The sequence below is a fragment of the Bubalus bubalis genome, chromosome 16 (genome assembly GCF_019923935.1).
Source record: "Bubalus bubalis isolate 160015118507 breed Murrah chromosome 16, NDDB_SH_1, whole genome shotgun sequence".
Classification (NCBI taxonomy): Eukaryota; Metazoa; Chordata; class Mammalia; order Artiodactyla; family Bovidae; genus Bubalus; species Bubalus bubalis.
The window spans coordinates 36,809,248-36,820,112 of record NC_059172.1 but is presented as its reverse complement, the minus strand read 5'-3'; the positions used below and the strand labels follow the sequence as shown (position 1 = coordinate 36,820,112).

Genomic DNA, 10,865 nt, shown 5'->3' with positions numbered 1-10,865 from the left:
CAAACTGTTAAGTGAGGTTGACAAAATGAAGGACCTTTAGAGAATAATATGCGTGCTGATAGATGAATGGAAAGCTTATTTGTTAAGAGATCAGGAAATTATACATGTTTAGACTAGAAAAGATGCAGGAAGAAAAGATACCCTTCAGGTAATTCAGTAGAAATCCTCTTTCAGATAAAATGCTCTTTAATATCGCGAGTCATTTGTGAGAAAAAGGTAAAATTTCATTTTTTAAAAACTGGCATTTATTGACAGATCAATACATCTTATGTTTCCTTCCAAATATTTAGATGGATTATGTCATATAATACTCACAATCACACTGTAATATGTTTCTATCCATGAATATGTCCTTAGTAATGAAATCGAGACCATGTAAAGTTTCATAACTGTCTGTGTTGGATTTAAACTCTGTTGACTGACTTCAGATCCTGTGCAATTCACTGCCATGACTCATAGCTAATGTGCATCATTGGATTGCAGATTTGGGAATTTAATAAGGAATTTAGAAACAGCCCATTTAAGGATGTTGTACAGAAGATCTGTTTGACATTCAGAGCTGACCTGAAATGTGGCAAGCTATCTGAGAAAAGAGAGAGTCCTCTGTCACTGGAGAACTTGAGATAGAGCTCAGTGGGTGAATGTCAGAGAGTTCACTGAGGAAAAATTCCTGAGATTATAGGGAGTGTGGATTTAGAGCCCTGAATTCCTTAAACCTTTTAGATCCTGAAATTCAGCTTGAATCAAAATTGGACCTGTATGTAACACTAATAATTCAAGTTTTATGCTATAAAGATGACCAAAGTATATTTACCCTTATGAATTTATGAATTCATAAGGGTAAGTCTTATGAATTTCAACGTTTAAGATATCTTTCTTCTCTTTCTAAACAAACACATCTATACACACAAAGTTCCTTTCAGTTTGTCTTTTGTCATTCATTGCTATAATTCTCAACCAAAGAACACTCAGCCTCATCCCTTCCAATTTCTGTTACATAAAGACAATGACTCCAACAGATTTTGCATTCTTTTTATTCTTTTGCTAGACCACATCTCCTCATAATATAATGTATGGACTGTCACAAATACCTTTCTGACTTAGTCTCCCATCCAAGTCTCATCACACTGAGCTGCCATGTCTTTCAAGCCATTCATCGAGCTGCTAGAAGATGAAATTTTTTACCTTGCAAAAAAAGATGATCTTAAATCCTAAAATGTTAAATCATTTGGTTTAAAACATTAACTTCACTTTTTATATTCTTTGTTTTTTATTATCCATCATTTCTGCTTATGAAATATATTATATATGAAACACGTTTTTTTATATATAGCCCTGCCATAGCTCACAATCTTCTGTGGTTTTTGTACAAACTATTTTCTCTTTGAGTGCCCCCCACATCTCTTTTATCTGATTATGATTCCACTGAAAAATGATTCCACTTCCTAGGCAAATTATTCTCCCAATTTTATTAAAGGCACATAACTGTTAATTCTTAATCATTAAAGAGTGTCTCTTTTTTTTTTTTTCCTGCCCTGTAAAAAAACGGGAGAAGGCAATGGCAACCCACTCCAGTACTCTTGCCTGGAAAGTCCCATGGATGGAGGAGCCTGGTAGGCTGCAGTCCATGGGGTCGCAAAGTCAGACACGACTGAGCGACTTCACTTTCACTTTTCACTTTCATGCATTGGAGAAGGAAATGACAACCCACTCCAGTGTTCTTGACTGGAGAATCCCAGGAACAGTGGAGCCTGGTGGTCTGCCATTTATGGAGTCACACAGAGTCGGACACGCCTGAAGCAACTTAGCAGCAGCAGTAAAAAAAACAATATTTAATAACCAAGGAAGCCTTACTATAGAAGAATAGTAGGACTCATGAAGTTAGTGTCAATGAAAAAAACTAATCTAAGAAATAGAAAGGGCTACAACATAGTAAAGAGCAAAGACATTGCTTTGCTGACAAAGATCCGTATGGTCAAAGCTATAGTTTTTCCAGTAGTCACATATGTATGTGAGAGTTGGACTATAAAGAAGACTGAGAGTCAAATTGATGCTTTGGAACTGTGGTATTGAAGACTCCTGAGAGTCCCTTGGACTACAAGGAGATCAAACCAGTCCATCCTAAGGAAATCAATCCTGAATGTTCATTGGAAAGACTGATGCTGAAGCTGAAGTTCCAATAGTTTGGCCGCCTGATGTGAAGAACTGACCCATTGGAAAATACCCTGATGCTGGGAAAGATTGAAGGCAGGAGGAGAAGGGGATGACAGAGGGCTAGATGAGTGGATGGCATCACTTACTCAATGGACATGAGTTTGAGCAAACTCCAGGAGACAGTAAAGGACAGGGAAGCCTGAAGTACTGAAGTCCATGTGGTTACAAAGAGTCAAACATGGATGAGAAACTGAACAACAACAAGAAATAGAAAATGTTATTTGAGCCAAATTGAGGATTATAACTCAGGAATAGCATCTTAAAATGCTCTCAGAACTTTTCCTCCTATTAGAACTCAAAGCTGCTGCTCTTAAGTCACTTCAGTCGTGTCCAACTCTGTGTGATCCCATAGACAGCCCACCAGGCTCCCCCATCCCTGGGATTCTTCAGGCAAGAACACTGGAGTGGGTTGCCATTTCCTTCTCCAATGCATGAAAGTGAAAAGTGAAAGTAAAGTCCCTCAGTTGTGTCTTGACTCTTAGCGACCCCATGGACTCTAGCCTACCAGGCTCCTCCATCCATGGGAATTTCCAGGCAAGAGTACTGGAGTGGAGTGCCATTGTCTTCTCCGAGAACTCAAAGCACAGTTATATAAATTTTTTGAGACAGACAACTGTACCTTAAAAGATGTATTTTTGACAGTTTACATGATCCAGATCTACAAGTACAAAGTGGTGGGTTATTCTGAGCCCTTAGAGTTGGACACGACTGAGCAACTTTCATTAGCAGGCAAGAAAAACCCTGAAGACTTTGGAAAATGATAAGACAAAGCCACTCATAGGAAGCCCTAGAATCATACAGTGTTATGGGTGAAGTAATCACTGAAGGGCAGAGACTAAGTGATGATTCTGCTCCTATGAAAAACAGCTGTATAAAAGAAAAAAGTTTACCTGGATAGAAATTGTAGTTTTAGTGGCTATAAGATGCCCGAGGCTTTAAGTAAAGGAAATATTAAATTTCATAGAGAGTTGTATGTTACTGCAAATAGTTAAGAAAAACTAAATATTCAGGCTTAATGTTTATTGATAATGAAAGGGAAGCATAGGAGGTATAGGTTGGTACTTGAAGTTGAATACAAGTGATTTGCATAGTGAGAAAAGATCTAAAAGGGAGATCTTCAAGCTAAAGATAAAGGGTAACTTGAAGGATGATGGAGAGGACAAGAACATGAAATTTTCCTTCAAGCTATCCTTCAAGCTAAGGATAAAGGGTAACACCCATTATCTAAAAAGAAATTATACAAATGAATTTATGTACAAAACAGAAACAGACTCATAGACTTTGAGAATGAGATTAGGGTTGCTGGGGAAAAGGAAGAGGGAAGGGAGTTAGGGAGTTTGGGAACAATGTGTACAGACTATTATTTTATGATTGATAACCAACAAGGACCTACTGTATAGCACATGGAACTGTGTTCAATGTTTTGTGGATGGAATTCTGTTCAATGTTATGTGGCAGCCTAGATGGGAGGGGAGTTTGGGGGGGAACGGATACATGTATATGTATGGCTGAGTCCCTTCACTGTTCACCTGAGACTATCACAACATTGTTTGTTAATTGGCTATATCCCAATACAAAATAAAAAATTTTTTAAAAATCAAAAATAAAATAAAAGTAATGGATTTGTCTTATCAGAGTTTAAGAAACAGAAGGTAAAGATGTAGAGCTTGTCTTTGGGAAAATACTGAAAATTTGAAAAATTAGATTTAAAGCAGTCTAAGAGTCTATTGCAGAGGGATCCAATCATGAAGAGACTAACCTAGAAAAAAAAAGTGAGTTTCAAAATGAAAAAATATTCTCATTAAACTTGTTTTCTGATTATGATCAAGCAGAATAATTTACCACTGGTATAGATCCTTCATGTCTAATCTAGGTATGGTTTAGTTTTTGAAATTCTTTACTCTGAATTAAATGAATTGTTCCCTCAATTTGAATTGGCGGGTCATAAAGACAGCACTGAGGGTGATTAGCAAACACAAGCTAAAGGGAATTTATGTGTTCCAATAGTCAAAGACTAGAAAGAAGTTATCCAGTCCACTTAATTTTTCTCATTGAAAATGATAAAGGCATGCAGAAACATAGAATTTCATAATTGATCATTGAAAGACATTGGGAAAAGAGATGGAAAATTAGAGAGCAGCCATTGGGACCGATAAAATGGTATCCTCCTAATTGAACTAAAGTGTGTTTTACTTAAATAATTTATCCTTATTTTTAATTTTTGAGACTTAACAGGGAATAGGAGATGAAACAGCAATATCCCTACTTGAGTCTACTGACCAAATCGCCATGCTCAGACCCAATGGCTCAGTCTTCATGCCCTCTGTATTAACACTCATCGGGATTCCTGGCCTGGAGTCAGTGCAATGCTGGATCGGGATTCCATTCTGTGTCATGTACCTTATGGCAGTAATTGGGAATACTCTAATTTTGGTGATAATCAAATATGAAAACAGCATCCATAGTCCTATGTACATTTTTCTCGCTATGTTGGGGGCCACAGACATTGCACTTAGCACTTGTATTCTCCCCAAAATGTTAGGCATCTTCTGGTTTCATTTGATAGAGATTTCTTTTGAAGCCTGTCTTCTACAAATGTGGCTTCTTCACTCATTTCAGGGAATTGAATCAGGTGTCCTGCTGGCGATGGCCCTAGATCGCTATGTGGCCATCTGTAATCCCTTGAGACATGCCAGCATCTTCTCCCCAAAACTCTTGACTCACATTGGGGTTGGGGTGACACTCAGGGCTGCCATACTTGGAGCACCATGCCTGGTACTAATCAAATATCATCTCAAATTCTACCGAACCACAGTCGTCTCCCACTCTTACTGTGAGCATATGGCCATTGTGAAGCTGGCTATTGAAGATATACAGATCAACAAGATCTATGGTCTATTTGTTGCCTTCACTATCTTAGGATTTGACATAATCTTTATCACCTTGTCCTACATTCAGATCTTTATCACTGTCTTTCAACTGCCCCAGAAGGAGGCAAGATTCAAAGCCTTTAATGCATGTATCGCTCATATTTGTGTCTTCCTGCAGTTCTACCTCCTTGGCTTCTTCTCTTTCTTCACACACAGGTTTGGTTCTCATATACCACCATATGTTCATATCCTTTTATCTAACCTTTACCTGTTAGTTCCACTTTTTCTCAACCCAATCGTCTATGGAGTGAAGACCAAACAAATCCGTGACCATGTGCTAACAATATTTGTGTGCTCCAAACATCTTAATCATTAGTGGATCTTTCTAAAGAAAATTTAGGTTAGTTCAAAGTAGCAACATCAATATGCTAAAAGCTAGGTCTTCTACACATTCCTACATCTGAAAAAATATTTTAAATCTCAGATACTCATAATGGAAGGAGACACTTAATAAATCATCCAATACTTAAGAACTTTGGTTTACTACTCTAAGAAACTCTTATATTGTGATTTCCAATTGTTTCCATTATTGGTTTTGCCCTGTCCCTTACAGCCTAGAGCTTTCTCTTGAGTAACACTTAGACATGCACAGATAAGTAACTTGTAGAAAACAGCAGTTGATCCCAGATAACTTCTAAGGATCATGTCAAACATTCATATCTTCAAACTGTTAATCCAACACTTGGCTGTAATTCTGGCCATGATTCATTTTCTGATATCTCCTTGTGAATCTATATTTTGAAAATTTTAATGACATCTATTTTTGTCTATTTTTTGTCTGAAATACTGATATAAAAATAATGTAAAATCAATAATACCAATGACAACAACACAAAACCTATAGGATGTAAACTAAATTCTGTAAACATGGAATTAGTGGTATAAGAAAGATAGCACAAAAAATTTATAAAAACAAATTAGGTCTATTCACAGATAAAATGTTTTTAAGAAATAAAATTATCATTGGACTTAAATAGAGCACATCCTTCAAGAGGCATTTTAATATGTTAACCCAAATTTGAGTTTTACCCAAATTTGAAGTTTTAAGTTGTAGAATTAAAAATAGAGACAAATAAATTCCAATGTTTAAATATCATCTACCGCAAGTATGGAGAGGACAGTAACTTTGTCTTATTTACACTTGTATGAACAAGGGTAATACCTGAGACTTCTTAAAACTTCATAAAAAATGGCATTATATAATGAACGATTTAACATTTCTCTATTTTTTTATCAATTGTATTCAAGATCAATTAATCTGAAGGCTTTAAGATAACATATAACATTATCTTACAGAAAATCAGCACTATAGAGAGTTTAATCCAATATTATCAATGTAAACAATGATGATGCTCTGAATGAATTAATATATCATCTTAAAATATGAGCTAAAATCAAACCTGTCATGGGAGAAACTGACTTCCAAAAAAAGACTTCAGATCTTTCTTTGCTCTTTGCTATTCCTCTGCCCGTGCACCTTCATGTTCTCCCAGGAGGCTGCACTGGTAGAGATCATGTTTAAATTGTCTTCAATCAATCTTTAACACTGAGGACTCATAAGAGTTTTTAAGAGAAACCAAGTACACAGGGAGGGACATCTCATTTCTAATTTTGGACTGATTCACAGTTCAAGAAAGAAATAAACCAAGGAAACACTTTACTACAATAACGCAAACAGAACACGCTATTAAAGATACGGAGGTAGAAGAAATTTTGGAATGACATCTTGTTGAATAATGCAGAAATAAATTTGACTCATAAAGTATTTGGCCTTGAAAAGCTCTGTAAATATAAATCATGAACCAAAATGTGAAAAAAATTCAGTGAGAAAAGGAATACAAAACTTGTTAATGGATAATCAGATATATGTAAAAGATATATGACTAAATAAAAACTAAATCTAACTATATACTATCTACAAGACAGTCAATGGATTTAAGAATTATGAACACATAGAGGCTGAAAGTAAATGCACAGAAGAAATTTCATGACAATGGCCAACAAAAGGGAGGTATGGGGATGCTTTTATCAGACAAAATAAGCTTTTAGCTAAAATTGTCAGCATGAGTTCCCTGTAGGTCCAGTGGATAGGACTTAGCACTTTCACTGCCTTGGGCCAGGGATTTGGTCCCTGATCAGGGAACTAAGCACTTTCCAGGTATCTCAGTGGTAAAGAATCCCCAGCCAATGCAGGAGACACAGGAGATGTGGGTTTGATCCCTGGGTTGGGAAGATCCCCAGAGGAGGAAACGGCAACCCGGCTCCAGTATTCTTGCTTGGAAAATTCCAAGGACAGAGGAGCTTATAATCTAAAGTCCATGGGGTTAGTCTCTGGGCTATATTCCATGGGGTAGCAAAGAGTCAGACAAAACTGAGCAACTAAACATGCAAGCCGAGAATTAAGATCTTGTAAGCTGCAGAGCATGGCAAAAAAAAAAAAAAAAAAAGTCACTTAAAAGCAAAGACATCACATAATATTAAAAGGGAGAATTCACTATGAAAATATATTATAAATACTAGAGACCCCAAATATGTGAAGCAAACATCAATATAACTAAAGGGAGATATACACAGCCACACAAAAATAGTAGGAGAGTTCAATATGCCACTTTCAATAGTGAATGAAACATAAAATACATATCAGAATAGCCTCATTAAAAGGAAGTGTCACATAGAAGGAATTCTATTTAAATAGAATTCAGTAGCATAGAACATGTTTGCATTTAAATAGACTTTACACTTATTTGTCAATGAGAACAACAGAAAAGAAATTCAGCCTATGGTGCTCTGGGAGGGATATGGTGAGGAGGGAGGTGGGAGGGGGCTTCAGGACAGTGGGACACATGTATATACCTATGGCTGATTCATGTTGATGTATGACAAAAGCCACCATATCGTAAAGTAATTAGCCTCCAATTAAAATAAATAAATTAATAATAAAAAAACCTTCAGCCTATTAAAATTATATCTCTGTACTTAGCCTGTGTGTGGTGTGGAGGTGGAGAATGGTAAAGAATTATCTGAAAGTTGTAGCAATGATTTCAGGGATATTGCACTTGGTCCCATCGCTTGATGGGAAATAGATGGGGAAACAGTGTCAAACTTTATATTTTTGGGCTCCAAAATCACCGCAGATGATGACTGCAGCCATGAAATTAAAAGACGCTTACTCCTTGGAAGGAAAGTTATGACCAACCTAGATAGCATATTCAAAAACAGAGACATTACTTTGCCAACAAAGGTCCATCTAGTCAAGGCTATGGTTTTTTCCAGCAGTCATGTATGGAATGAAAGTTGGACTGTGAAGAAACCTGAACACTGAAGAATTGATGCTTTTGAACTATGGTGTTGGAGAAGACTCTTGAGAGTCCGTTGGACTGCAAGGAAATCCAACCAGTCCATTCTAAAGGAGATCAGCCCTGGGTGTTCTTTGGAAGGACTGATGGTAAAGCTGAAACTCCAATACTTTGGCCACCTCATGCAAAGAGTTGACTCTTTGGGAAAGACTCTGATGCTGGGAGGGATTGGGGACAGGAGGAGAAGGGGACAACAGAGGATGAGATATCTGGATGGCATCACCAACTCCATGGACATGAGTTTGGGTGAACTCTGGGGGTTGGTGATGGACAGGGAGGCCTGGTGTGCTGTGATTCATGGGGTTGCAAAGAGTCAGACACAACTGAGTGACTGAACTGAACTGAGGTGCAAATAACCCAAGTAGGCATGATTAAAACCCCTGTGTCATTAGCTAGTGGGTAATAAATGCCTCATTTTGTGTTTATAACTCCTCCTTTTCACAATTCCATTAGAAAACATTAAAATCAGTAGCTAGCAGCTTTTTCTTTTAATTCAAGCTGAATAAATTCATGCTATACCCCAGAATAACACAGATTTTGTGGTGAGTTTTACTGGAGAATAAATGGCAAAAACATTATCTCAGACAGACCTACAAAAATTGAGGGATTTCTGTATTTCAGATAAAAAAGAAAAGCATAAAAGGTTATCTCAGAGATGGGCACCCATGGCAGATGGCCCAACACCACATAATTAAAGTTCCTGATGTTGGCTATGTGCAGTTACAAAGGTACAGGTAAAAGGAAGAGGTATTTCAGGACACATTCTACCAAGGATAAGACAAGCTGAGGAGTTCCAAGCCATGGGTGATAGTGATTTGAAAATGACAGTACTCTTCATGTGTCTAGTTAGAGCAGAACCAGCTCCCAACAGTTGGTGAGTAAGTCTCTTTACTCCCAAATTTATCTTCATAGTTTTTATTACCATTTTTTTCAATAATAATCACCCCATCCCATCATCCTTGTATTCGCTTACATACTTCCCACCTGCTATTCCTCTCTCTGTACTTGTCAGATCATGTTCAAATCCTACATTAAAATTACCTCTTCATTTTTTTACTTGCATTTTAGCAGCATGAACCACATATGCTTCCTGCATTACTGCCCGATTTATTGACTACTTGTTGTAGGATTAGCTTCTCATGAGATTACTGACATAAAGCAACTTTATTGGAGAGTCTATGAAAGAAAGAAATAAGCTAACTTTATTTTCTCAGAATTATAAACATTTCTCCAATGTGTAGTTTTGAGGATTATTGGATTAAAATTTATGTCACATTTAACAAGTAATGCTTTTGATCAGAAAAAAAATTAATACAATTCATGACCTAGGTTTTCATAAAAATTAGTTCTCAGTGAATTGACAAATGATCAAAAATTCCTCAATTTCTCCGTAGTCTCTGCTCAATTAGTCCCAATGTCAATCCTCACTCTTCTATTTCTATTCTATGTTTAACTCCTTTTAAGGAACTCCTTGCATTTCTTCATTTTCTATTAATTCTTTATGTGTGGGTTCACAAGAATGACAGAAGTATTCCAGATTATGTATTTCATTAAGAACTGATAAGCCTAAGTTCTTATCAGTTCTTGCCTGGACAATCCCATGGACGGAGAAGCCTGGTAGGCTGCAGTCCATGGGGTCGCACAGAGTCGGACACGACTGAAACGACTTAGCAGCAAGCCTAAATTATCCAGATCTTATAGTATTGGTTTGAACTGTTTAAACCCACAGAACAAGGCTCTATTCCAGTCAAGTTACATATTTACACATATTCCTATATCCTTGAGTCTTTAAGAATAGTCTTCTTACTGCTATACATGACTCCTGATGCTTCTCTTGCTTCCTTGGAGATTGCTCCCTCCATGTATCTGTAATATACATTACAGTTATTAAAGAATTTTTTAATCTAATGTAAGGGCAAAAACGTTAAGGATTTAAACTTTTAGAATTATAGGCAAAAATATAGGTTTACTAGAAATGTAAACTCTAGCAATGAACTTTAGCCCAAATTCACTAAATCTTTATGGATTTCAATAACCTTTTTTTTAAACACTTTCTTCACATTTTCCTGAAGAATATTCTGTCTTACATAGGGGCAGATAGTATAGTTTGATAGATGGAGATATATATATATATATATATATATATATATATATATATATATATAAAACTTTGGGTCACAAGTACTTCTATCTCTATTCTCTTTCATAGGAAACTTTTCACTCTCATATATTTGTCAGAGTGTGAGTATTTGCTGGCCCAAACCAACTCTTTCTGATTTAGAGACAACTGACAAAAAACAGTAGCAAAGCAATTAAGTAGAATGTGGAGAAATTCATCAAACTTTGATTAAAATAAAATTTTCAA

At 36.4% G+C, this 10,865-nt stretch overlaps 1 protein-coding gene across 1 annotated transcript; it reads left to right on the top strand.

Annotated features, from left to right (window-relative positions):
* The first annotated feature begins 4,503 nt into the window (after positions 1-4,503).
* On the top strand, positions 4,504-5,460 carry LOC112579499 (olfactory receptor 52A5-like). Its single transcript, XM_025265937.2, has one exon. The coding sequence runs from the start codon at positions 4,504-4,506 to the stop codon at positions 5,458-5,460; it is 957 nt and encodes a 318-aa protein (XP_025121722.2).
* Positions 5,461-10,865: the final 5,405 nt, after the last annotated feature.

Coding starts and splice junctions, on each gene's coding strand:
- LOC112579499 (XM_025265937.2), top strand. CDS start 4,504: ATGCTCAGACCCAATGGCTCAGTCTTCATGCCCTCTGTATTAACACTC.